A 27715-nucleotide genomic window follows, 5' to 3' on the forward strand; every position below is an offset into this window, starting at 1 on the left:
TTCCTACAGAGAAAGTTTGGATTTTGGCAGGTGGACCTGACAGACGTGCTAAAAACAAATATAGTCAGCACAATCTGAGACAACTAGTGTCAGAAGCCATAAATCAAAATAAACTTTTTTTTTCTTTCATATTGTTTAAAGGGGAAAGCAATGGTTTGTTATTATTGTGTACATTTCCCATCCAGAGATTAGTTGGGAATCACACCAACCATTAAACACAACTTACGACTGATGTGAGAGAGACGTTCAGGGTAAAAGAACTAGTTTAAATAATGACCCCACTTTATATCGGCCAAACCCTTTAAATAATTTCCAAAAGTAAAGGACAGAAAATGATTAGTGTCTTACTTAACGATGTGTTGCGCTTTATGTTATTGACTGGATCTGCGTCGTCAGAAGCGGACCGGGGTAATGCTTTTATTTTGTCTTCGTGTTTAAATTGTAGCTCTACTCACCAATTGTCGTATTTTTTTTTTTTTAAGCGATAAAGGTCGCTTAGTTAGATGGGATCCAACCGTTGAACTGTCATGAAAATGTAATAATCTTCAAACATTAAATACAATATATAACTGATATGCAAGAAAGCTCCAGGGTAGAGTAATTAGTTTAAATATTGGCATTACCGTATATTCGTCGAGCTCCTTAAAAGTATGGTAAATCCTCACAATATCTAAAAGACGAAAGTCTGATTTTATTTTTGAATGGGTCGCGGTTGGCTTTTATTTTTGACGCACACAAAGCAGACTTGTTGTGCACTTTTATTTTGAAAATTAATGTGAGCTAAAGGTCGCGCAGCCGCTGTCTTCACAAGATCGCGCAAAGACGCAAACAAGACTCATCTGCGTTTCAGGAGGAAATAAACTGAGTAGAAATCCTGTTCTGGGCAGGAATTTGGGATTTCACAGTTTACATTGTATAAATAATTGCACGTCTACCGAACTATATGATCTTTATGCTTAAATCGTGAATATATTTAGCTACTAAGTTCACTGTAAATAGCGCCGTAGCTTAGAGGCTAGCGGTGAGCTAGCGTTAGTTAGCTAGTGTATCTGTCCACCATGAATGTCGACGTTCCACAGACGGTCACCAGCGGAGCAGTGACCAACTCCTCAACATCGAGCAACAGCAGTAACTGCGTCCCAAACAGCAACTCTGCTGCGAATGTCAGCAGTATCCCCTCAGCAGCGAGTAGTAATGGTGAGTAGACCGGCTGGGTGTAAACAGCTAGCTGAGTTAATATGGCTGGCGCTGCTATCTAGCTGGAGTTAGCAACCACCTTACTAGCTAGCAGGTTTTTAAAATACATAAACTTGGATTGTTTTGTAGTTGTTTGTGTTTAAAGATGTCTACTGTATATGATATATCTTTCATACATGTTTATTTTTCGGTGCTGATACATTTAGCTAGCTAGGTTTGCGTTACGCCCCTAATTTTACAAGTAGCTAGGTTAACTTAGCCATGCTAGCTAGCTAACGTCTCTAACTTCGCTTTGTGACAGGTCAGTTACTCCCGGTGAATTAGAACCATTTAAGACATTTCTAATGCACTTCACTGTTCAAGAATGAAATGATCGCTACCAGCTAACCTAGAGAACCATTCTTTCTCTGTGGATGGAAATATGAACAAAATTGATGTTCTCCAGTGAAAGTAGTTCAGGTAATATAAGATAGTACTCTGATGGGACAGTGGGTCAGGAAATAAGTTACAAGTTACATTATAAGCAGTGAACTATTTTTTTTTTTAAATAAAATTGTTAAATTAAAACAGAATGCACTTGTAACTTAATGCTTTAAATCTGTAAGACAGAAGTATTAAAATCAATACATGCATAAATGTTCCTGTGTTAACCGTCTGAACCAGTTATTTTAGTGGTGGAAATTATGGAATTAATTTTAGCTTGTAATCCATAATTGTTGCAGTTAGAAATTGATAGAATTACAGGCTCAAACTAATTTCTTACTAAAGTTAGTAGAAATTGAATTGTAAATGTACAAATGTAGTTGTTGCTTATAAGATTTTGTATTTTTATATGTACGAACTGAATTAAGAATTAAGAAGTATTTTGATGTAGCAACTTTTCACTAGTAAGAAATCAATTCAGACATCAAAGCTGAATCTTTATTTGTGGAAATTAAATTGCAAGTGTTAAATTTTAATTATGAGAATGGAAACCTTGCATGCTAAAATGTTTTCTACCAGTAAAAGGTGATGTTAGAATTAGAATTTTTTAAGGTCAGAATTATTTATTTATGCATAGTATTAAAGCGCTTGTTCAAATATAATTAATATGAAAATGACTAGGCTTGCCATAAAAGTGTTGGTGCTTTACCCATTACCCAAGTATCGATGGTAAAAATGGTCTCTCTTGCTGTTGAACACCTAATTGTTTCCTTCACGTTTTACCCTGTTTTTTGTACTATAATACTTTATACTAACAATGTTTACTATCCGGTGTCGACCAGAGGAGGATGGGTTCCCCTTCTGAGTCCTGGTTCCTCTCAAGGTTTCTTCCTGTTTCTCTTAGGGAGTTTTTCCTTGCCACTGTCGCCACTGGCTTGCTCATGGGGGCTCGGACCCGGACTTCTTTTTGTAATGCTCATTTCCTTGTAAAGCTGCTTTGTGACAACACCTGTTGTAAAAAGCGCTATATAAATAAACTTTACTTACTTACTTACTTACTTGCTATTATTTCTTCAAACAGTCCCAACCTCAGCTGCCATGGCAACACCATCTTCGGACTCTTCGGTCTCCAATGGACTTTATGTGCCCACAGGAATAGCCAATGGGGATGTGAAGCCAGTCGTATCAACCACACCGTTGGCTGATTTCCTGATGCAGCTGGAAGATTACACTCCTACAGTGAGTCCCCTGGACTTAACAATAATGATGTCTTAATGTATTTTTTTCCTTTCTTTTCTTTTATTGGGCTTGTTCACCAACTTTTTTCCCCTCCATTAGATCCCAGATGCTGTTACGGGCTATTACCTTAATCGTGCAGGCTTTGAAGCATCAGATCCAAGGATGTAAGTTTACCTTTGCAAACTCCAAACATGTTTCTAGTCCATTCTAATCACTGTGTTTTCAAGTACAGCACATACTTATGCCTGGAGTAATGCAGATTTAACATACATCTGAACACCGCCTTAAAATATTCAGCTGCAAATCCTTGACCTTTGTGTCTGTCACAAAGACGTGGCCAGAGACAGACGGACTCAGATATGTCTACATCTAAATATGTGAAGAGTAGATGTAGTACCTTGTTTAAAACTTGGCATTTCTCCAATTACAAGCTTGTTCCAGCAGTTGATTTCCATTGCCAGGGCTGATCCATATTGTCTCGAGCAGAGAGCAAATTCAGTTTAACCATTTGACCAAATGGCCAATTATAAACCATACATGTGTATAGCCCAAAAATACTGAAAAAATCCTGTACTACGAGCCTGTAAAAACAGTGTGGTGATTGTGTGCAAAATGTTTGAAGCAGTAATGTCTACTTTCACAAAAAAACCTGTATCACCATCGGCAGCTATTTAAAGAAAAATGTTTACTATATTTTAGTCATTTAGTGAAATATAGTGAATGGTGCTTTTGCAATCACATATCATTGTGATATCTTACAATTATCAAGTTCATATCATTTATTAACTTCCGTTACTGTTTGACGAAAAACTTTTATTTTTAATCGTAGTTCATCACTTACGATTTGTCAACTTTTAAAGAACCCATGTTTTTCCTTCCATGCATACAGAATCCGTCTGATCTCTTTAGCGGCTCAGAAGTTCATCTCAGACATTGCTAATGATGCACTGCAGCACTGTAAAATGAAGGGCACTGCTTCTGGGAGCTCCAGGAACAAAACAAAGGTTTGTAGAGTCTGTTTATATAAACACAGTCACACTTTACCACCCACATCTCAGGAAGTGGTGCCTTTGAGATAATGTTTTATAAAACTTGGCCAGAAATCTGATTTTGTTGTTTTTAACCCTGAAAATCAGGACAAGAAGTACACACTGACGATGGAGGACCTGACCCCAGCTTTATCAGAGTATGGCATCAACGTTAAGAAACCCTATTACTTCACATAAACAGCTCACGCTTGTTGAATTGAACTGCTGAAAATAACGTGGGATATAAGCGCCTGTGAGTGATGTTCATTCCTTGGAGACATGATTGACCACGATGGACTGAAATCCCAGTTTAGTATGACCTTTCTGTGTATTTACCAACATTTTTATTTTGTTCAGACCACATCTGGCTTGTTATCTGATGTTGGTAATACTGTATTGACAAAAATAAACAGGATTTGTCTCTGCTTTCCTTAATTTCATGTTGGCCAATGTTTAATTCAGAAAATATTACATTATCCTGATGTACTCAGTTTTACAGAAAAAATTACAGGTTTACTGGAAAAAGTGATTTCCAGTTGTATTTAATGGTAACTATAGCAGTTTTACGATCTTTACTTAAGTATGTTTTCTCTTCTCTTCTGCTTTGTGACTTAAGTTTCCATGCCATAAGAGGACACTGACCTGCTTATGTATTAATAGAATTGGAAGCTGCTCTCGTGTTTCACTTCACTTGCGGTTCCAGGCCTCCAATCCTGGACCTCACAGGACTCGAGCCTTTGTACTCCTTAGGAACGGAGATAAGATTCCCAGTTAATTGTGTATTAGAATATTAGTTCTGTGCGTACCATTTAAACTGTCGCTGTGTTAATAAACATTCAGTTTTTGCATTTACAGTTATTGCACTGTAGTTTAGTGCTTTTCCTTCTGTAACTCTCATGACTCAACCGTGAAGTCAGTGGCATCCACAGAAAATTCCACAAAGCAGTATTTATTGAATAGCTGGAAGAATTTGTCCAGCCCTGCTGTATGTACCTAAATACCTGCTGAGTACTGTGTTCTGTGTCTCCATCATACTGTTAGTAAAAGATTAAAAAAAAAAGACAGTCCAGAACATTTCAGGAGTCGAGGTCTCTGCTTTACTTCACATTCATATCATAGTTACAGAGGGGTGCAAACAATAAATGCCACAGGTCTTCTCAACAATAGAAAGGAAATCCCGGCAGTTCCAGAATCTGAGATTGGCTTGGAAATACTTCTTTCTTCTCTGTTTTACTCTGTAGTGTAATTGTCATCTATTCAAGATACTTTGGAAGATTGCTGAGAACAGGTTTGGTAGAAGTCATGAAATACAAAAGTGTTTCATAAAACAAATGGAAAAAGTTCCACTTTTCATGGCTGATTCCATGCTGAAGGCACTGTATGTTCAGAGAAATCAGTCTCATTGGAATCCAGCCTGTCCAGAACACAAGCATCAGCAGAGAAAATAGTATAGAGCAGCTAATCTAGCATATCAGATCAGTTAATAAAGCTTTTTAAAGCTCTATTGCAATATGAATGTGCTAAAATAGAGCAGATTGCAACCAGAGTTTCAGTATTCAGTGTATTCACTGTGTTGTGTGTTTCTCTGATTGCAGTATTTGTGCAGAAGTACTTAAATGTCTGTAAAAATATACAGACAACTTCATATGTATCCAGGCCTCAACCTGTTTGGAACAGTATGAATTTCTTTACAGATGAGACAAACTGTCCACTGTCCGCACTCTAAAATGTGCAGAACATTACTGCAGTAATGCAGGTGTATCTCCAGTCTGAAGACATCCACTACACCGGCTATCATGCTTGGGTGTTTTTTTTAAACATTTATCAGAAGAACATTTATCACAATGATTCTTTGTAACCCATCCTTATACACTTACACATGTTAAAATTAACACTTCATTATATCCTTGCAGTTATGGATGGACCAGTGACCAGTTTAACCATCTTAATAAAAATAATAACCTATCAAATTTTACGTTCTTTATACACCTCAATCCCATTAACTTCTCACCGCTGTGTGCCACTGGCATCGTCCAAAGTGAATCAAATACAAGAATATATTTATAAAGGTACCCTTGTCACAATATATTGTCTCTCAATTAAATATGTTCTGTACATTAACGGTTCAAAGATGTACCGGAAGATCAATTAAGACATATTCCATGTCCTCCCAAAAGGAGTAATTTCCTGCCCATAATGTATGAAATATGTAAGAATTAGCTTCAATAGGCAAGAAGTTATCCAGTCCCACCTTGTAAAAAATCCAGACTCAGTGAGGAAACAAGTTCTGCTCCTTGGTTCTTTTGGGCACCAAAGGCAACGCTCATTAACTCAAATGACCCATACTAAAGTAAACACAGTGCCACACCTCACCTGGGCTAATCTGCAGTCACACAGTTGCTCCTTCTGCCACTCAGTGGCATGGATGGCAAAAATAACTCATCAAAGATCTATGTTGGCCAAGTGTTCTCTTACATTTTTTATTTCTACAAAACAAACTACATTTTTTGAAAGAGGCGCCTGTAAAAGATCTTTGTTTTTGTTTAGAAAACAACCAGTCAACAACGTGATACAGCATTTAGTGAGGTTGGTGGACTTTGTGTTTCCAGAACAGGCTTTGGACTCAATGTATCTTACACTGGGTAAAGGTCTACACTGCAGTGGTGGGGTCCTTCGGCTCGGCAGGCTTGGCACTGGGTGGAACTGGGATGGGACGTCTCTTACGTTTTACTGGTTTCCCACTCCGCCCGTTCAGCATTCCCTTGGCGACTCCCTCCATATCCTCTACGCTGATATTCAGGGCTTCTGCCATCTCCTTCTTAGTCACGGACACAAACTTAGGGTCTTCAGCCAGCGTGTCAAGGCCACCGTCTCTCAATGTCTAAAAAGTAAAGAAAAATGCAATATAGTAACATTTTGAGGTTCCTAACTTGCTAACACAGACAAGTTAAACTGTCTTAATGCGGTTTACCTGTTGGATGAGTTGGTCAGTGGCCGATGACTCTGTCTCTGTTGCTTTTTGAGTGTTTGGCTGACCATATGAAGGATCATAAGGGAACTGAGATAGTACATAAAATACAGAAATGAAGAGTGAATAAAGGCAGTAGCCATTTTGCTGTACCTTATATAGGGCTGGTTTACCAGACCCAGATTAAGGCTAATCCTACACTAAAACAATTTCCAATGGGGATTCACCAATGGCACTTAAATTTAGGCAAGACTAGACTTAATCCATGTCCAAGACATTGTCCCATCATGCCCAGCTAATTGCAATGGCAATGACTCTCTACTGTAAATTCTTTTTAGTATAGGATTAACCTTAATCTGGGTATGGGAAACTGGCCCATAATGTATTATCTCATAAAAATGTCTTTCAATTCATTAGACTGAAATTGTTTTTTAATTTATATTACCTGTGTAATGTCGGTTCTGACAGTGAAATTTGATTGGCTTCTATCATCAGCATCTCTGATGGATGAGGCTCCGCTGAGGAACATGCTGGAGTCTCCTGTTTAGTTTAGAGTTCTCTTTACTTAGGAGTCTTAAACATTTAGTGAGTTTTGTGCCACACAGTATGTTTAAGATCTTATTTTACTTACTTAAGTCTTCAAAGGATTGGTCTCTAGTTCCAACAGCTGATTCTCGCTCTATCATGAATCTGCATGTTTGAAATGATGAAATAAAGAGTTTTCATTCATGAATTAATGGTGTTCATACAGTACAGACTTTCTTTGATGGTTGTGGTGTATATACCAGATACTGATACACAAGAACTATTCCCCTCATCAGATCTACAATAGTCAGGGCTGAAATCTAGTTTTATAGGAACAAACCTCTTGGGGGTTCTTTTACTCTAACTTGTATTCCAAAATTCCATTACAGGGAATGATTACGTAGACCTTTAGACCTTTGGGAGATTGTTGACTGTTTTTGCCTTTATAAAAAAAATGCTGTGTAACTCTGTGATCACCTTTCCTAGCCGTATAAACAGGTAGGTGGAACAGGCTTCATCTTTTTAAAGAGAGTAAAGCACCCACCCCTCAATGAAGTTGGCGTTGTTGTTGGTGTTAGTTCTGGTTGGTGTTGTAGGGAAGAACTCAGCGTTGGGGAGAAAGACCGAGTCAGGAGGAGACTCCACATCCTCTGGGCGAGTCTCAGACAACTGCAAGGGCCGCTGGCTGGTCTGAGCTGAAGTGGGACTGCTGGGCTCAGACGCAAAGGGGTCTGTGTTGGTCAAACCAAACAGACCACCAGTTCGCTGTATGTTCACAGACAAAGAAGATGTGATCATTAAAGGAAGTTTAAAGACAATATTATCATCACTAAACATTTTGGAGAAAAATTCAATGTACAATTGAATTCAATGTTCAATTTTTCCCATATAACCTAAATGTAGTCGATGAGGCAAGACCTGTTAGTTGTCTAAAGTTATTAGTTTTGTACCAGAGCTACGAGGCTCATGTGGCTAACAAATAATGGAACTTGTGCTTAAAAACTTTCAATGTAGCACAGTATTTGATTCATGTTATTTAAATAGGGACCTGATTTAAAACTGAAACATTTTTAAATGGCAATTTGCCCCATCAAAGAGAAAATAATGTCTTTATGCTGCAAGTTTTGCTAATAAAAATTACTAGAAATGTGCTAGAAAATTTCACATGTTCGTTTACCCCACACAGTGTGATCTTCGGATTATAAAAAGGCTAATATATGAATCAGCCCAAAAAATTAACCAGTGTGCGCGTTTTGTTCAGTACTCTCAGACGGACTCGTTTATGTGGTTTCCGATACTATATGTCATACTGATATCTATAAAAATGAACAAAAGTACGGAAATGAGACGGCTGTCACTGACTGTTGTTCTTAGCTATGCAATATGCTTTTATCCAACTTAACAGATAACAAAAGACAATATAAAACAAGTATATAACCAAGTCTATCTAAAATTTTATATTTAAATAATGTAAGCTTATAACCTACCAGTTAGCACTGCTGAAAAGCTTGCGTAAAACATCACACATTTGCCTCAAATCATATCAGCTTTTATTAAGACGAAAACAATCAGTAATCTGGTCTTAAGGTCTAAAGGCCTAAATAAACATTCCCTGTAATGGAATTTTGGAATACTAAATGGTGGGTTATAAGCTTACATTACTTTTTAGCTTACATTAGCCTCATAACTAGCCGCAAAGCTAAAGAAACAAAACTGCCCTGGCCAACCAACTACATCTGAGGTAAGTGGAAAATCATGTAAACTAGATTTTTCGCTGAAATATTACTTTAATATAGCTTAATATATATTTTTTTTAATTTCTTCAATTCTTTTTTCACCATTAACCAACTGACCATACCAGACAAAGTTCTAAGTAATTATCTTTCATTTTATATATTTCTAATTATATGTGTGTAATTATAGCTTATGGCTCATGTAAAGAAGTCTTTGCTATACTAACAACCATAAACTGTGCATAAAAAGTAGCATGGGATTCCCAGTCGTAACACACTAATGAATGTTTGTGTGTATTTTGGCTAGACACTTGGCAAAAAGAAGTTCTCAGAGGTTTATTCTGAGTGCCACTCTAACTGTACTAAATAAAAAAGGATGTCTTATTTATAACCAGGGAGTCCGGTTCCTTCGAGTGGATTCCCTAGTTATAAACCAGTTTTCCATTAGAGATGATTGTGAATATTACCCTGTAGATGCCCTCCTCTCCTCCCTCCGTGGCTCTCTCCATCTCATCCTCAGCGATGAGGTCTCCTGAGATGGCCCGGTGGAGCTCAGGGGCAGCTTCTTCTTCAATGGTGCGCAGACCAGCCTGGAGAATAGAGGAGCCAAAGACAGAGAAAAGAAAATAAAGCAAGCATCTTAGAATGGAATGTTAGAAAGAAATAAAGTTTAATAATTGCATAGATTACACTGAGATCACGCCATTGATTCAGGTTTAGGTGAAAGGAGGAGGGGTGGAAGTATACATAGGGGTTATCTTACTAATGCCAGTTGAATCTGCACTGAAATCTGTTAAAATGACAATATCAAAGTACCTGAATCTCTGCTGCGCTTTTCTTTGTAGGCCGGTAGCCATAGTACTCCTCTTGGCGCTTCATAAACTTACGGAAATGCTCCTGAAGCAGGAAGGTGGCATAGAACTTCCCAACAGTGACTTCATCCTCTACAGCCAAGCACATCACATCTTAATCAGAACCAAGGAACTGTCTATGCTTTTAAAATAGTAAAGGCTTAATCCTGCAGATTAAGGGAAGGGAAATTAAAGAACACTGGATCACATCATTTTTACGCTGTACTGGGGGTAGCTTACCTCCAATAGGTGGAATGACCTGGTCCAAAAGTTTCATACTGGTCCGTTTCCAGATACTCTTAATAATAAGTCTTAACTCCTCATTAGCCTGTTCAAAGTTTCCTGACAGACACAACACACAGAATATTTTGTGAAAAAAAAAAATTCAGATCAAAACGTAAGGCTTATATTACAGCGTTAAAGGTTCTGTCCAGCATTTCATACCTTCAGTTTTAATCTTAAGATCTGTTCTGACTAAAGCAAACAGCGTGGCATTGAAGGTGACCGTTCCATCGCTGTTCAGGGGCATGTTCATGGAAATCAATCGCTGTTGTCAAAAAGAACGAAGGACAAATTAAGGTTTTAGTTTTCTGTAAACCAATGCTGTAAAGTCTTAACCCATATGGTCTTATATGGGTACAGACTCTATACAGCATTATAGCATTATGTTATAGTTATGATACAGCTAAAGCCTTAAAATTTCCCTCTATTCTATAAAATAAAAGATTTTGACGTAGCATGTAAACACTGTTAAAGTATCAGAATGTGCCATTCATCGAAACTAAGTCGCAAAAACAACCCATTGTGATGTTAATGTTTTTGTGATGTCATGAAAACCAACACATTTGCATGTATCTGCCTTTTTAACCTGCAGAACTTTAGCCCCACTCATTAACACTGAAGCTTAAAGGAGTGTTTCAGCCTGGACTGCTTTTTCAATAAGACATGACACCAGGCAGCCAATCAAAACAGAGGTCATTTGCATACATCAGTCTTAAAGACACAGTAACAAAAACAGCCTGTTTAGATCTAAGGGATAAAGAGGGTTTGCAAAATAGTCAGATTTAGTAAAAATGAATTAGTACTGTTTTTGATACACAGAACTAGACAAACGTCATAAGACAACTTTTGGGAAAATTACATGAAAAAATGTAGAACATGAGCCCTATAAAACTGTGATTCCATTTGGCTTACCTTGCATGCGGAGCGGTGAGGACAGAATTTACCAAATCCCAGTGGTGGCTGAATCCTTCGGAGAAGAGTCACCACATCAAGATGTTTAATCCGGCCCCTTCAGATTGAAAGCAATGATTGTTTTCAGTCACACCAAAGACATTAAGAAGGCAGGATGTATGTGAGAAATAAAGACCACGAGGCTCCTTTTTTGGGTGTTTGACTCACGTCGCCTCAGGATCATACTCCGCCCAGATCTTCTTGAACTCATCCAGATGGTGTGGACCAAGGATCGACCAATCACGGGTGAGGTAGTCAAAGTTGTCCATAATCACAGCCACAAACAAATTGATAATCTACAGAATGGGTGATAAGTTTATCATTGGGCAATTAGTTCACAAGCACAATGAAAAACAATGTCTGCTGTAAAATCTGCTCATCAGTGCTGACTGAGCCGTACTGAAAAACAATCATGCCTTTTTAATTATCTTACATTTTTATACTTGCTTACCAAAAAGGCGCACAGCATGTTGAAACTCAAGAAGTAGAAAACAGCAAAGTTGGTTCCACAGCTGTATTCCTCTCCAGGAGCGAATTCTGATTTTGGATCACAACGCTTCCCAGACATGCAGGCTAGCATGATCTTCTGCCACCCCTCACCTGTGACAGTTCTGCAGAGCCAAGCAGAGTTCAGTTTCTGCCATTTGTATCATGTTCTGATATCTGGATCATAGAATTGTCTAGGAAACATTAGACACACCGAAACAATAGCAGAATGGCTTGTGGGAATGTCTGGAAGTTGTTGTTGCGATTGATCTCCGTGCCATCCACCAAGGCTATCTTACCAAACACCTACAGAGGGAGAGAGAACAGGCAGAGAGAGTTAATTAGGGACACTTACCTAGACATTCATTTGAATTTTTGGAATTATCATACTTTCACCTACATGTGGAAAAGTTGAAGATAAATAAGGAAGAGCGTAGCCAGCAACAAGATAAATTATACAATCAGATGAATCATGAACAAACAGAACAAAGGATATTCTGGAAAAACTATCTATATGGTTGCCAGGGGACAGAATCGACCTGATATCACTTAATAATAATGCTAGTGTGTGTGGAATTGGTGCAAATAAGAAGTTGGAAAAGCAGCATTGTTGGGGTTTTTAAACATCTCAGTATCACTGCATGGTCGAGAAAAGTCCACCAACCAAAAATGTCCAGTCATCAGTGGTCCTGTTGTCAGAAACTGACCACTAATAAAGGTCTAGAGCAGGGGTATATATGTTCCTGGGAGGCAACACCTTAGTCAGCTCAACTGTTAATTGCCAGGTTTAAGGAATGTGTTTGAGTAGGAAAATGACAGGAATACCCCTCGTTTAGAGATTAACACAAACTGGGCATGGAAAAAGATGAGCTAACTGCATGCCTACAATGTGTATCAAAAAAAAATAAGAGTATGAGGAACTACAGTCTTGAAGACAATACAATAAGGTCAGAGAAGCTCACCTGCATCCCTATGACGGCATAGATAAAGAAGAGCATTAGTATGAGGAGGGCCACATGAGGAAAAGCCTGGAAGAATGAGAGAGTGAGAGAGAAAGAAAGAGAGAGAGAATGTTACTGGATTATACTGATAAAAACCGGTCAAATAATTTAATTACTTGCAATGATTCACATTACTTATCGCAACATCACTACCAAAATCTATACAACACTGTCACTTTCGGCATCCATCTGAAAAGGTTTTATAGTAACACTCTATGGGCAAAACCAGTCTGACCTGGAACGACTTAATGAACGTCCACAGCAGGTTGCGAATGCCCTCGGAGCGGTTCAGCAGCTTTATCAGACGCAGCACACGGAAGAGTCGGAAGAAGGTGATCGATACTCGAGCATTTTCTTCATACTATGATTAAGAGAAAATGCAGAATTTAGAAAGTGGAGAGAAGAAAATAAAAGATTTAACATTAATAGGTAAGTATGATAACACCAAACATGCATACTAATGTCTACAGACACTTACAGCAATGGCCTGCATTGGGTTTGTTTCCTGAGAAGAAACAGTAAAAAAAATTAAAGTAGACATTACCCATCCTTGCATTTTCATAATGGTTAAATAATGTAATGTAATGCCTCACTACATATTCAATGGGGTAGAGCAGGCAACTTAAACAGACTAAACAAGCACATTTGCTTCAGTATAAACTTCTTTGTCTTATTCTGTTATTTAGTGCTATTATCACTGGTGTTACTAGAGAAAATACATGCAATATGACAGCTGGGCAAAAATGACATTCCATATTTTGCATGGTTTAAATTGGATTTACCAACCAGCTGGAAGGTCAGTAAATTTAGCCCACAATCATCATTTTGGAGTTGGTTAGATTACTATATTGATTTTCAGAAAAGTAAGAATATTTAAAGACCCAGCACAGCATTTTCCTTTTTGTTTTTCCCAGTAGCAAGCCTGCCTGCATACCTCTGTTTTATTGCAACATATGCACTGAGAAGTTTAAAACTTTTGTTAAACTGCATCCCGAGCCACCTTTTTGGAATTATACTTCATTTGGTGTTAATAATCCTCTTAGTGCTAAAATGCTTTTGGGAAATCCTCTGGACTGGTGCTGGGATACAGTTTGTCTGTCGTTATCTACATCCACAGCCTGAAGCAACAAAAATAATCAAATCAAATAATCAATATTAAAAATCAGTGAGATCTTAAACATTTTTATTGTTGTCATATAATCATTAAGAAATGTCAGCTGTATCTGCTCTGCCATTGTATGTTAGCATCAAGCTAACAGTGCTGTTTGTTCACTGTCCACACAGGTGGTTTAATACTTCTTATGGTAGCAGTAGGCTGCCGTATATCTGTTACCATGTTAGCTCTCTGATGAGCAGATTGTTTCAAAAACTGCATTCTTATGTAGGGTTTGTTTAGTACATTTTCAAACCTTTTACTCCTAAAATGAGTGCAGATTTTTGAATATACATATCGCTGTTTTTCAGTTTTTGACATAATTTTAAAAATCCTGTTGTCCTTTACATTGTACATTGGAAACAGTACAAAATGACTTGAAAAAAAGTCTGGTTCCATTGACTTACATTAAAAGTAAAGCATGTTTTTTCCTTCTCCTGTAAAGTTTGAATAACCAAGCTCATCCTTAGTTTGTGTTCTGTACTAGCATTCTCTTCAGACTTGTTTGTGTAAAGTCAGGTTAATATGACGTTCCTGAAAATAAACTGCACTGAAATGCTGTCAATCAAGAAGTGGTCATGAATACACAATATGTAGAGGGCTGAGCCTACACAGTGAAACGGAAAAAGCCAATAAAGAAAGTGGACAGCATGAAACACCCATTTTAATGTCCTTTTGGAAAAATTTTGGACGGTGACTGAAATGTATGAAATAGCCACTGTGCTGGGTCTTTAATTCCTAAACTCATCTAAATGTTTTTAAAAAAAGAAAGCCTTTCAAACTAATAAGCCATAATTAGGGCAAGTCAGTTTGAGCCTTGTAAGCTTATCTACTAACAGCGTGTAAGCGTGTATAATTCCTTTTCTGTTTCTCTGTTCTGCTTTCAGTGTTAGAGCGGTCAGAGTGTACCATTGTCAGTAAACCTGTTCACACGGCAAGGCCCATGCAGCATAAACTGATATTTACAGCACAGCCGTGGAGGCAGTACAGTCCACCACTGGACTCCAGAGCGGCCTGGAGGAGACACGGCGCAGTCAGATGGTGATGTGAGAGAGACATGAAAGTTGGAGGGTGGAAGATGGAAGAAAGGAGGAGGCAAGGTTTAAATGTGGAGGATGCAAAAAAACAACAGATTTGAGCTACATGACATAATAACATAACCATAATAACACCATACCAAACAGTGATGGGTATATGAAGGCAAAATATTAAAAACAAAAGCACAGAGCATAGTAAAAAGTGTCTTGGGGGGACCTCAGTGACATGCGGTGATGCTGAATAACAACAGTGAGAGATTAAAATAGCTGCGAGAAGTGAACAAAGCTGAGTAAAAGTGGACACTGGTGGTTTGAGGCATTTCATAACCAATGGAAGCAAGATGATGTGACTATCACTCATATTTACAAACAGACTGAATGATCAAAATCTAAGCAGCCATAGATGAGTCTAGCCTTGATGGAGCTGGTTATCAAGTGTGAGAAGTTCTAACTCTGTCCTGAAAACTAGTGCTGGTACTGACCACTTCTGCTTGTCTCTGGATAACGTGTATCTGGATGTAGGTTTAAAATACAAACAATTGGTTTTGGAAGGATTCTGCCATTTTGCCATTGTGTTCAACCTGTTTATGTGTCAAAGTATCATTCTGCATATGTTTTAGCTCTTCTTTGTACTCACATCAACCTGACTGAGGACGACGTCCACGATGCTCCCAACCACAATGAGGAAATCAAACACGTTCCAAGGGTCTCCAAAGTAACCCTGCACAAGGTGAATATGAAGAATATGAAGTCTTTTAGGCAACAACTTTCTAGTTTTTGCATATGGTAAAATTATTAATGGTTGAAAATTACCCTTGCTTTGAAGGCAATAAGCTTGACAATCATCTCAATTGTAAAAAGGACTGTAAAGATGACATTCAAAGTATCTGACAGCTTGGTTATGTGGTCTGATTGGTTACAGTGCTGCAATTAAAAAACAAAACAAAAAAACACAGAACTGAACACATTATTTTGTGAAAAGAAGCATTACAATGTAATATTTCCAATATAATATAATCCAACTATTAAATAGGAATGGCACACGTTCAAAATTTCTACATAATACTGTCATTAAATGTATTACATTAAATATATATATAGTAGCAAAAGTACATACCTGCATTCCTAGACATAGAGTGTTGAGGATGATAAGAAAGAACATGAGGTACTCAAAGTAGCACGAGGTCACCAGGTACCAGATCTGGTACTGGTAAGGGTTCTTAGGGATGTAGCATCGGAGGGGACGAGCCTTCAGAGCATACTGTACGCACTGACGCTGGAGTGGGAAGAAAAGAAATATTACATATTACATCACATATTACAAAAAAGATTATTTAAGATTATTTAACTTTTAACTGTAGACATTTTTTGGTTTCGTTTAATAATATTGAGACTGTCTTATTCTATTGGCTGACAGTTGTGCATGTAGACAAAGACTAGACACAATTCTCTAGATAAAATGTTATACTGTAAAAGTGCAAGACATCTAAAAATAATCTTATAAAATTCTTACAATTATCTCATAATAAGAAATCTTACACACATTGACTAGATTTAAGATGATTCACTTGTAAAGATACAGTTCTGCAGTGCAAAAGACAAGGCTAAAATGGCTACCATGTTACCAACCCAAAAGGCAATAAGGTCAAAGATGATCGAAATGGCCCTATCATCAGCAGATTGCGAGTTCAATCCCTGGTGATGCTACAGCCATCCATGGCTGCACTTTTTGAGGAAACTCTACAGAATGCTGTCAAAAAATCCCATTTAACCTCTAAATGTAGTTCAATTTGTTCAACATTCTGTTTGTGAGTTCAGACCATGCCTTCAACATGGTGGTAGTATGAGGGAAGACTGATTGACAGAGGGTGGAGAGTTCTTGGGCTGAAGTTCTGGGCAGCTTCTGCCTGTTGCTAGAAGGCCAGATCCCCTTATAGCTGTAGTAGGACTGATGTAAGACTTAGGAACTAGGAGGAGATGGGGTGGTGGTGGTGGTGGGGACTGTGAACCCTTCGTCACAGGAATGGAAGGTGAGGATATGAATTTATAGGGCGTTAGATTGGAAGAAGGAGGGGTTTCAGGCGTGTTGCTCCCCTCAAAGTTCAGTCATAATGTAACTACATTGAAGTTTGTCCAACCTGACAGCAGTTACTACTAAAGACGCATTTGTGGGTGGAGCATGGATAGGTCAGTTGAAGTCACTGAATCATTTCCCAGTAAAGGTAACCACAGAAGTCATAGAAGGCACCATGAGTATGTTACCTGGTTCTTGTCCAGCTCACAGTTCTTGTACTCTTGCTCTCCCTGCTCGCGGAAGGTGACAATGACAAAGCCCACGAAGATGTTCATCATAAAAAAAGCAATGATGATGATGTAAATGACGAAGAATAAGGCGGTGTCCACACGGTTGTTATAAACTGGGCCCCTGTCTTCTGCATCTGAGTCTATAGCCTTATAGAGCAATCTGTGGACAAGCAGCAAATGGGGAAAAAAAAACAAGTGGGTCACATCAAACAGGCCTAAACAAGCACTTCTGAAGAATTTTATCATATGATGTGTCCACACAAAAGCAGTGCTGTCCAGTTAAGGGAAAAGTAAACTCACTCTGGCCATCCCTCAAATGTTGAGACGGTGAAGAGCGCTAGCATGCCATTCAGCACATTATCAAAGTTGAAGTCGTTGTTGACCCACTGCCGCTGGTGGACCTCCGTTTCATGGAGTGTGTTCCGCACATGCTTCACAAATGTTCCCCTGAGAACCAAAATGAAAGGGAATCATTAGAAAATACAACAGATTTACCTTCAATATTAGACAAGAAGACAAAATGAATGGCTCAGGCACCATTTGCTAGAAATGAAATGTCTACAAATAAGAAACAAATAAGTCACAAGTAATGTACTCACTGACATTCTACTTCAGTCAGTTTCAGTGGATCTGTACAAGAGTAGAACTTGCCCTATAAAAAAAAAAAACATTACTAACAACTTCCAATCATAAATACAAAGAAAGAGCTACCAAAGCTGGTTGAATTTACATCTCACCTTGAAGAGCTGGACTCCGATGCAAGCAAACATAAAGTTCAAGAGCAGAGTGACCACAATGATATTGCCAATAGTTTGAATGGCCACAAAGACACACTGGACCACATGCTACAAAACAGACAAGTAACATCCAATAAATAAAAGACTGTCAGGTCAGAGACAATAAATCCATAAACTTACTACTTACATGCCATAATAGCTACATACCTTCACCCGTTTGGCTCTATTGATGGCCCTCAGTGGCCTCAGAACCCTCAACACCCTGAGAATCTTAACCACAGAGATGGCACTGGACCTACAAAGAGGACATAGACCACCATGTTTTCAGCAGCACACCTCAGCAAATAATGTTAAATCGATGATCACTCAACATAATTGCACTCACTCTAGTCCCATAGACAGGAGTGAAACGGCAACAACAATCAGATCCAGGATGTTGAAGGAGTTCCGGCAGAAGGAGCCCTTGTGCAGGATGGCTCCATACACCATCATCTGAATCATGCCATTCAAGAGATACAAATTTAGTACAATAGTCATTATTGCTTTGCTGCGAGGCCACCCGTTGATATTTCAGTCATAAAATAAGTTCTCAAATTGATGATGAACCTTACCTTCAACAAAATCTCAATGGTGAAAACTGTTGTGAAGACAATATCAGCGTAAGCCAGGATCTGTAAAAAGTTCAGATATATTCAGTATTAATTAATTTGATATATTGTTCAGGTTATATAAACACCTCATAACTCGTAAAGGTTTTTTTAAACGTTACTTGAAAATAGCAGGGCAAATTCTAAATATTTTTCAAAATTTCTGCATAATTAAATAGTTAAAACGTAAACAGTATCATTCAAATTGGTTTGATGTGAAATTCTAGAAAATTTGTTGAGTCAGAATTGTTCACAACAGTAGTGATAAAAAAGACATCATAAGTGTTTGATTCCTCTCAAAGCTACTTCACAGAAAGCAATCACATAAAACGGTTACAAGTTCACTGCCTAATGCCTGAGACATCGTTTACGATAGTTTTGAGATAAAAATTTTGGCCTTAAAGGTAACTTTTAAATCCATTCATGAAGGAGAGGCACATGCAGGCCATTCTAAGGCAAAATAGTCCCCAAGAAAACATAATTTTTTAGATTTACAATTTTAACGTGATCAACATTACATACAAAAACTCAGAAGAAGTGTTTGTTTACTGGTCATTTTGGATAGTAAATAAATCTCCACCATTATAAGGAAATCCAAACCAGTATGTTTCTCTATAATTAACCATTACACATCAAACCACTCTAAAAGATTTTGTTTACATCACAAACCATAATGTAGAAAGAAGGTAAGTAGAATTCTAATGAAATTAAGAATTTTTTCTTCTTTTGTAAACTTTGGAGATAAAAAATGTGTTGTTACAATCAGAGGGGGGTACTAACTAGTTACACTTACTCAGTAACCTGCACTCAAGTAAAATTTTGGTGGATTTATTTTTTTTACGATTTGTATTTTCAAATGGTAATACTTTTACTTCTACTGAAGTATATTTGTGAGGAAAAAAGAGGACGGGTTTTACTTTGCATTTTAGTCATTAACTTTTAGCTACAAATTCTTTTTCTGTGTAATTGTATTGTTTTATTGGAGACAGCATCTGTACTTCTTTGCAATTGGTCGTTTCAGATTTTATTTTAGACTAAGAGTGCATCAAAAAGAGACTAGAGCCTAAAACACTATGCTGATAGATGCAGAATGTTCGACCTTATACTTTTGTAATTCTACTCAAGTTGTTTGTGTCTCCATTTCACTAAAGTAAAAATACTTTTACTTGAGAATGTGTTACTTTACCCATCTCTGATTGTGATGTGAAAGACAGATGTTTCAATCAAACATAAAATATAATACACTAGAAGTAAACTAAGCATTGTAGTTCTGTAAATACAGATTTTGGCACCTTGTTTCTGAATGATTTGGGGTCAATGGGGTCCTCAGCAGCCAGAGAGATACTGCTGAGGAGGATGAGGAGGAGGATGAAGTTGGTGAAGGGGGTTGCATTGATAAATCTGTGGCACAGCTTACGGAACCTGTCGGTGAGAAACACAACAGACTTACTGGCAATGCACAGACCACCGGCTAAGTTTACTCATATACATATTCAAATACAGAACAGAATTAATATGTAGTTGGCAGAGATGCATTATATCCTTTCACCAACTGTCTGCATGGCCAACACAAGATACCCCTTTAAAAGTGTGAGGGTTGTTCTGAGAAGAAAGAAACATGGCATAATGCTCAATCTCAGTCAACTGTTGTTTGATGTCAACAAAATTGATGCGAGTAACTCACTTGTTCTGTGGGCCAAAGATGAAAAAGGCACTGGCTTCGGGCATGGGCACCACAGTCTCTTTGAGCTGCAAGTCAGCCATGGGCCTTGGTCTTGGACTGATAGGAATCTCAGGCTCTTCCTCTTCATCATCACCTGAGAAAAACAGAGGGTTCATAACAGATCAGGAAGACTGAACTCTTTAGAGTGACGTCTATAATTAAGCACAATTACTTTGCTGACGCCTTCCGCCCAATGACCGCTGGGATAGGCTCCAGCTCCCCCCGCGACCCAGAAGGATAAGCAGCTTAGAAAATGTGTGTGTGTGTGTGTGTACTTTATTGAATACAATGTTTTTTTTCCTTTCTGCTTCCAACAAGAATGTCATTTGACCAAAATGATCAAGTATATGAATGCTACAAGCTTTGATCTAATCATCACATCAAAACCACTCATGAATACTATTTCCAGTATTATTTTTTTCCAACTTTTGAAAAAACACTAGCTGTGGTTTATATTTAATTACATTAACATACAATAAAGTTTAATACATTTTTCCTTCTCTTATAAAATTAGTAAACTTTGCTTATTGTATTATTCATTATCTTCTCATGGCTAAAATAGCCAGCATGGGGATTTTCATGTCCCATAAATGACCATAGAAGCCTGAAGGTAAAATTTAGCTTCTCTTATTATAGTGCTGCTAATCTTGCACATCACCATTGCCAAATCTGAAGTCATACTGTATCACATCATGAGACACTACTGCCTAAACTGCTGCAGCTTGAGCTGATGAAGCATTTTACTGTTTGTCTGGGTTTACCTGGGAAGTCAGCAGGAGGAAATGGATCCTTCACTTCTTTCACGTTCGATTCAAACTCATCCACCTTAAGCTGCAGAAAACATATAAGCCAGATGGCAGGATGTTTACACAGTGATACAGACCAAATTTGGTTACATGGTGGGAAAAGCCATTTTAATGGTATGAGAAAGCATTCAACGTCTACAACAGTCACAGGATTTCTTGGCCCACTGGTAAAATAGTAAAACAGTATAATATTTAGGTGACATAAAAATTCATTCCCAAAAATGAATTAGTAATATTAAGCTCTTACAATAAACCCATGTTTGTTGAGTTAGTACCTTTGCAGTCGTGGGCATGCCTTCAGTTTTATGTTTGGCCTCCATCAGCCTCTTGACCATCAGAGCTTTTTCTTCCTCACTTTTTTGTGGCGGGGCTGTTCTGATGTAAGAAATTAGAAGATTTTAAAGATGCTGTGCGGAAATGTCAGTCTTTTAAGATGCGGAAGTGGAAGCATTATAATTGATTTAAACAATACAGAACTGATGAATCTCCACACTGTAAAAAGTAGTTGGGTCAACTTTTTTTTTTTTTTCTCAGTTTGTTATTTATTTATTAATCTATTTATTTTTAAAATGTTTACATTTGTAAATGTTCTTTCTTTAGGCTAAGCTATCCTAACTCACATTCTCAGGTCAACAATACAGTTTAAGTTGAACTTTTTTGAATAAGTGCTGATTCTTTATGAGCTGAAATTCTTTTTTTTCCTTTCTCTCCCTCAATTTGGTCACTGCTAATGTCCACTTGGAGGCTATGACTCTCCATATTACACAATGCTTTTTAACACTTTGCTCTCCAAGTACATTTATTTCAGCACAGGTAAACGTTCTTTATCTAAGAAAAGACAATGCTCTCTGTCTGAGCATGTGGAACATTTTCAATTGTCTAAATGAATTTGAATACCAGTGATGCTACAGCCCTCCACTATCAGGAGTCTGAGAGAAGGAAGCACTTAACCCCTGCCCCTCAGCTCAGAGCATCAAGCATCTAAGAATTAGCAATGACTGAATTTGGGGTGAGGAGGAAACTCCAACAAAAATTGTAAGCCATTTCTGCATATAATGAGGCAGCACATTCCCTTTTTGAGTAAGCTCAACTTAAACTATATTAGTACAGAGTTAGTACAGAAATACAGCACTAAGAATGTGAGTTAGGAAACTAAAATAAGTTGAGATAACTAAAAAAAAAAAACTATACCGTGAGTTGCCTTGTTATTTTAAGTTGACCTAACTTAGATCACAAATAAAAAATGTTTACCTCATGAGCTTCTTCCTAGCTTTCTCCTCCTCTTTCTCCTTTTGTGCTGTGGAAAGGCTTTCAGCTTCAGTTAGGTTATCCACAGCAATGGCCAGGAACACATTCAAGAGGATGACTGACCGCCACCAGCTCAGGAAGATGGACCTTGCTGCATGTTTTTCTGGGCTAAACTAAACCATACTTAACCATACTACATTAGTTTTTTGGCTGCTGCATGTCATCTTAAATAGGTTATTTTACAATCCCCACATAGCGATTCATTACACAGCAAACATTAACCTAAACTACTATATACGTCAGAAATTGATTTCAGACTTTGAATATTACAAAGGATACAGTTTCCACAGACATACAGGATGATAAAGTAGATGGAGACGAGAATTCCAGGGAAACTTGGTCCACCATGAGCCATGATTCCATTGTACATGATGGTATCCCACTCTTCTCCAGTCAGGACCTGGAAATGAAAACTAAATAATGACCGCTGAAATCCTTGGCTTTAAGTGAAGCTTTCCTAAAGATCAGTAAAAGTGTGATCACCTGGAACACACTGATGAGAGCCTGAGGGAAGTTGTCAAAGTTGCTGCGCTGAATGTCCCTGTCAGGGAAGTTGAATTTGCCACCAAAGACTTGCATGCCCAGAAGAGAGAAGATGACGATGAAGAGAAAGAGCAGGAGGAGAAGGGAGGCAATAGAACGCACTGAGTTTACCAGAGAGGCCACAAGGTTGCTGAGAGATTTCCAGTACCTAAGAGCCAAAAAATGCAGGAAACATTATAATGAGGCAAGAATGAGCCTAGAAAGTGCTGCACACTTGAATAACTGTGATCATATTTGTGTTTGCTCACATTTCAGTTCCTCAGGCTGATAACCACATGACCAAAAAGTAGTTACGAAACAATTTATTGTTACTGAAGTTTTAAGATTACTAATTGAATAGTAAGCCTACAGTTTAACCACTTTTTGCAGGCCCCCTAGCAGCTATTCTCGTGGTGGAACAAAAATCAACATTTTTAAATTATATAAGTAATATGAACATTTTTCCTGTAATTCTGTTAGCAGATTATCTAGGACAATGTTGGCTCTCTGTGTGTGAAATGTTGTAACTTTGTGTAAAGCTGCTTGTGAGCAATGAAGGGTGAAAGGGGAGGGGTGAGAACCCCCTGCTTTGAAAACAATTCCTCACTCTCCACTTACTTTGTGACCTTCACCACACGTAAGAGTCGAATACACCGCATTACAGAGATGCCCAGTGATGTCATGACATTTGCTGAAACCAAGATGATCTCCAGTATGCCCACAGTCACAACGAAGAAGTCAAATCGGTTGAAGATAGACATAAAGTAGGCTCGGAAGCCAAAGGCGTACATCTTCGCAAACATCTCGATCGCAAAACAGGTCAGCAGGATCTTATTCACAATATCTGCAATCATAAGAGACATAGTTACAGGGTTTGGAAACCTGCATTTCCTCAGTTATTAGAGCTTCCAACAACATAATTTAAATAAGGTTCACAACTGCACTCACGGCACAGTGCAAAAGCACTCTGAGTTCCCTTTATTTTAATAAATATGTTGATGTTCATTCATTTAAATTTCAGTTTGTTTTAAAAAGAAAGTTGAAAGAATTTACAAACATAAATTTACCAAAAACAATGTCATTAGAAGCCACACAGCCAATGCAATGGTTTTATTTGTAAAAACTGTCCAGTAAAATGATGATATGTAGAAAATATCTTATAATATTCCTACTAGAAACAGATTATAGGTATGAACAAATATCTGAATCTGGTTAATAGGACAGACCTTGAAACTGAGTCATCCCTTCAGACTGGGGGTGATGCTCAGAGGCAATGGCCAGAGTGTTGAGAAACACCACCAGGATGACCAGCCAGTAGAACACTTTTGACTTCACCCAAACAGTACACTTCAGCCGAAGGACTCGATTCCAGCGACGTGCCAGGCGACTAGGAGTCAGAGAGCAACACTGAGTCTACTGAGACAGAGGCATTGATATAAGAGAGTTTGTTATAACAAAAGGCTTTTTTGCATACTCACTAGTAATATACTATACGGTTTAAACCCTCCATTTCATAAAGGCTGTCTGTCTCCGAACCACTGTCCTTCAGAGGGAGAAGACCTGATGACAGAGAAGAGATCCATCAAAACAATAATAATCTGGTTTAATGTTCCTTTTTGGTGATTATTTACCAAGAGGCTGTACAATACAGTGATTTTACTACATTGTTAGGCATTTTTAATAAAATGTATTAATTGTTAATAATTTTTATAGGCATTATAAACAGCCATTAATTTTTCTTTACATTAGTAAAGCCTTGGATGGCTTACTGCATTTGTAAAATGATTAATAACTGGAGACATTAATAAAAATTGCATCAAGCAATTTTCCTAACAGTAACCTGTGGTTGCCAAACAATGTAACAGTCAAAGTTACATTAAAAGTTACATACAGAACTGCTTTTAATAAAAACTGAAAAATTAGACTAATAGTGTTAATTATAACATACACTAACAGTGAAAACCAAATGTGGAGAAAGCTGAAGTCCCAGGGAGCACAGTGTAAAACGTAAAAAGGCCTGTGTGACATGAAAATTAAGCAGATAGAAATGGTGCTTAAAAAGTGCTGATCAGACCTATGTGAGAACTGTCGGTAGAATGGATGCTAGGCTTGCTTTCACATGGTTCTTAGCTCTCTCGTAAGTTTCTACTGACTCGAACGAAGAGATCAAGCCTGTAAGGGAACACAGTTTTATTAAAGCTATGTGGGCAGGACAAGTCACATCAGCCTTGTGATTGCTGAGAATTGGACTGAATTGGAATGGAGACTGGTTATACAAACTTTACCCAAGATTAGGACTGGTCGGCTGAAACCAGAGGTGGAGAAATATGTAAGGTATCGGCCAGCGGAATGTTATTCATACGTCATACTTTGTACATGTACATTGTTTGCCTACAAGAGCAGGATTAACCTAATTAGAAAACACTGATTCACATGCCCTGGAGCTTTAACTATTACCTTTGGCAGTAAAAGACATATACCATTTCCACATATCATGGCACATGTACCTAAAAATGTATTAACGTTACCTCGCCCTTCCTGATCAGCATCCAGGACTTCGGCGTGTGTGATCCATTCCATGTAACCTTTTAAATCTTCATCCATCTGCTGTCTCTCTCGCAACTTCTGGTACTCTCCTCTGGATCTACATTTCTCTCTCTCTTTAGTGAACTCACTACAGGGAGATTGAAAGTATGTGAATGAACTACACTACAAATGGTGATAGTAGAGTTTGTATAGTGAAAAAAGAGAATCTCTGAAAAAACTGTCTCTGGCTATGTGTGCTTTTTGGTATGGCCTAATATGGTGTGGACTGCACACACTGTCAGCTTGCAGGTACAGAGGTTAATGTTTTTCTATGTGAGCATTTTTAGAAAACACAGTGGATTATCAATTACCCGCTAAGTACTCCAAGTACCAGATTGAGGACGAAGAAAGATCCCAACAGAATCAGTGTCACAAAGTAGACCCATGGCCAGTCATTACCAATAGCATCATTCACCTGAAATACAACATAAGCTGTGCTTGTGACCATATTGTACATGGATAACATCACCGCTAACTGTAAAACTGGGAAGACTTTTTTGTTTTACATCAATTTACGTTAAACTGGATTTCCTACAAACACTTCAAAGAGCCGCAATGTCTGTATTTACCCAGTATAGCACATTAGTCCAGCTCTCCATTGTGATGCACTGGAAGACTGTCAGCATAGCAAAGCCAAAGTTATCAAAATGGGTGATGCCAAAGTTGGGACCTGGCCAGCCTCCCCTGCACTCTGTCCCATTGATGGTGCAACGGCGGCCATTTCCAGCCTGGGCACAGGGGGATGCCACCTCGTTCCCCTGTAAGGCAATCATGTCTATGACAGAGAAAATAGATAGCATGAACCTTCTTGAAAAGTGCTACTATTAATACTTTTTCATTATGCAGTTATAAAAGTGAGGAACTGAAGAATCGGCCCACATATGGACCCTTGCAGTTTAAGGGTTTAATTACAGAATGTGAAATACCACAAGCATACATGTCGTCATTGTCATAACAAAACCTTGTATCTCCACAGTGGTAACCTTACATAAGATACCAGAGGCTGTACTACAGAAACGTCTTAACTCTGAAATCACATCTGTTTAGTCACCATCACCACTTGAGTTAGGACTGAATTTAGGACAGAAGCTATTACAGAACAACAGTTCTTAAGTTCATAATCTTATCCTAACTCTAGATAAGAAAACAGTATTACAGAGACATCTTAACTAGACAAAATTTCCTAAATTCTGTCCTAACTTTAAGACAACCCGAGAGCTTTCTTAACTTCTGTTTTAACCGTCCATTTTTATTGTTTTATGCAGTGACAGCCAGCATAGTTCAATACTAGCATAATGATGTTACATTTATCTACACTGAAAACGGTGCTTTGACTTGAGTTCTTTTTCTAACAATGGTTTAAAAATCCCAGACACTGCAGACATGATCTCCACCGTCCCCTCTTATTACCTTCATGCGTTAATGTTGATGAATAAATGAAGGTGAATAATATGGAGATAGAGCTGAACATGTGTCTGTTTATTAGGAAGAATAACGTTAGCGCGCTTGGCTAAAGCATTTGGGAAACTGAAACTGAAAATGTGGGGCACCAACACTCTGACAAACATGACATGACAGTTAATTGTCGACTTTGACCAAGTAAGTTAAGATTTCCTAACTTGAGATGAGATGCTGTAAGAAAAGATTCCTAAATTAAAATAAGATTTGCTTCTGTAATACAAATTTGTGAAAAATCTTATCTTGGCCTGTCGGATCTTTACTTAATACAAAAATATTCTTAACTTAAACCCAAAATACTTAACTTCAATGTATGTTCATGTATCTATGATTTTTATAATATTTTATAAATGTATAATATTTTACCATATTTTCAGAGCCTAACCTTAAACTAAAGAGTACTCTAACAGTAAACTGTCCATAGATTATTATCATTATTAGGCCACTCTGAGAAACAGAGGTATTCTGAATTATTAATTTGGATAAGTTAAACAACGACAGGGTGACAGCAGGACATATATAAAAGAACTAACCAGTGCCTTGGTAATAGCATGTCTTGTGCATCTTGCATTTGAACAACTCCAAACCCATGATGGCATACAAGGTAACCAAGAAGAAGACTAGCAGAACGACTTGAAACAATGGCAGCATAGCCTTCAGAATGGAGTTCATCACTACCTGCAGGCCTGAGGAGCAAAAACAGGGGGGGGAGGTAAGTGACTCATGGTGGGGTTTAAATTACAGCCGCAC

The 27715-nt window shown here is 38.0% G+C and overlaps 2 protein-coding genes across 2 annotated transcripts in view; one reads left to right on the top strand and one right to left on the bottom strand.

Annotated features, from left to right (window-relative positions):
- Positions 1–791: 791 nt before the first annotated feature.
- taf10 (TAF10 RNA polymerase II, TATA box binding protein (TBP)-associated factor) lies at positions 792–4179 on the top strand. The gene is made up of 5 exons (XM_036579264.1): positions 792–1197; positions 2702–2859; positions 2959–3023; positions 3749–3863; positions 3996–4179. The coding sequence occupies exons 1-5, from the start codon at positions 1059–1061 to the stop codon at positions 4083–4085; spliced, it is 567 nt and encodes a 188-aa protein (XP_036435157.1). The 5' UTR covers positions 792–1058; the 3' UTR covers positions 4086–4179.
- A 2159-nt stretch (positions 4180–6338) lies between these two features.
- Positions 6339–27715, bottom strand: part of cacna1sb (calcium channel, voltage-dependent, L type, alpha 1S subunit, b) — a 28766-nt gene continuing 7389 nt past the window's right edge. Inside the window, exons 5-45 of the mRNA XM_036579263.1 lie at positions 27499–27651; positions 26077–26282; positions 25819–25922; positions 25450–25595; positions 24400–24481; positions 24148–24308; positions 23540–23765; positions 22883–23090; positions 22679–22799; positions 22343–22457; positions 21367–21466; positions 21047–21116; positions 20247–20379; positions 19855–19984; positions 18527–18586; positions 18301–18407; positions 18123–18210; positions 17916–18023; positions 17778–17830; positions 17479–17625; positions 17137–17338; positions 15992–16150; positions 15688–15798; positions 15512–15595; positions 14804–14851; positions 13163–13189; positions 12920–13045; positions 12646–12711; positions 11898–11989; positions 11649–11808; positions 11366–11493; positions 11159–11255; positions 10409–10511; positions 10205–10306; positions 9930–10057; positions 9581–9703; positions 7925–8145; positions 7487–7545; positions 7301–7395; positions 6859–6945; positions 6339–6768 (exon numbers count right to left, since the gene is read on the bottom strand). Of these exons, the coding sequence (XP_036435156.1) occupies positions 6538–6768; positions 6859–6945; positions 7301–7395; positions 7487–7545; positions 7925–8145; positions 9581–9703; positions 9930–10057; positions 10205–10306; positions 10409–10511; positions 11159–11255; positions 11366–11493; positions 11649–11808; positions 11898–11989; positions 12646–12711; positions 12920–13045; positions 13163–13189; positions 14804–14851; positions 15512–15595; positions 15688–15798; positions 15992–16150; positions 17137–17338; positions 17479–17625; positions 17778–17830; positions 17916–18023; positions 18123–18210; positions 18301–18407; positions 18527–18586; positions 19855–19984; positions 20247–20379; positions 21047–21116; positions 21367–21466; positions 22343–22457; positions 22679–22799; positions 22883–23090; positions 23540–23765; positions 24148–24308; positions 24400–24481; positions 25450–25595; positions 25819–25922; positions 26077–26282; positions 27499–27651 (4967 nt within the window). The 3' untranslated portion in view covers positions 6339–6537. The remainder of the gene's footprint in view (positions 6769–6858; positions 6946–7300; positions 7396–7486; positions 7546–7924; positions 8146–9580; positions 9704–9929; positions 10058–10204; positions 10307–10408; positions 10512–11158; positions 11256–11365; positions 11494–11648; positions 11809–11897; positions 11990–12645; positions 12712–12919; positions 13046–13162; positions 13190–14803; positions 14852–15511; positions 15596–15687; positions 15799–15991; positions 16151–17136; positions 17339–17478; positions 17626–17777; positions 17831–17915; positions 18024–18122; positions 18211–18300; positions 18408–18526; positions 18587–19854; positions 19985–20246; positions 20380–21046; positions 21117–21366; positions 21467–22342; positions 22458–22678; positions 22800–22882; positions 23091–23539; positions 23766–24147; positions 24309–24399; positions 24482–25449; positions 25596–25818; positions 25923–26076; positions 26283–27498; positions 27652–27715) is intronic.

The sequence above is a fragment of the Colossoma macropomum genome, unplaced genomic scaffold, assembly GCF_904425465.1.
Source record: "Colossoma macropomum unplaced genomic scaffold, Colossoma_macropomum, whole genome shotgun sequence".
Lineage (NCBI taxonomy): Eukaryota > Metazoa > Chordata > Actinopteri > Characiformes > Serrasalmidae > Colossoma > Colossoma macropomum.

Coding starts and splice junctions, on each gene's coding strand:
- taf10 (XM_036579264.1), top strand. CDS start 1,059: ATGAATGTCGACGTTCCACAGACGGTCACCAGCGGAGCAGTGACCAAC. Junction 1,198..2,701: donor CTCAGCAGCGAGTAGTAATG/GTGAGTAGACCG, acceptor TTCTTCAAACAG/TCCCAACCTCAGCTGCCATG. Junction 3,024..3,748: donor GAAGCATCAGATCCAAGGAT/GTAAGTTTACCT, acceptor CCATGCATACAG/AATCCGTCTGATCTCTTTAG.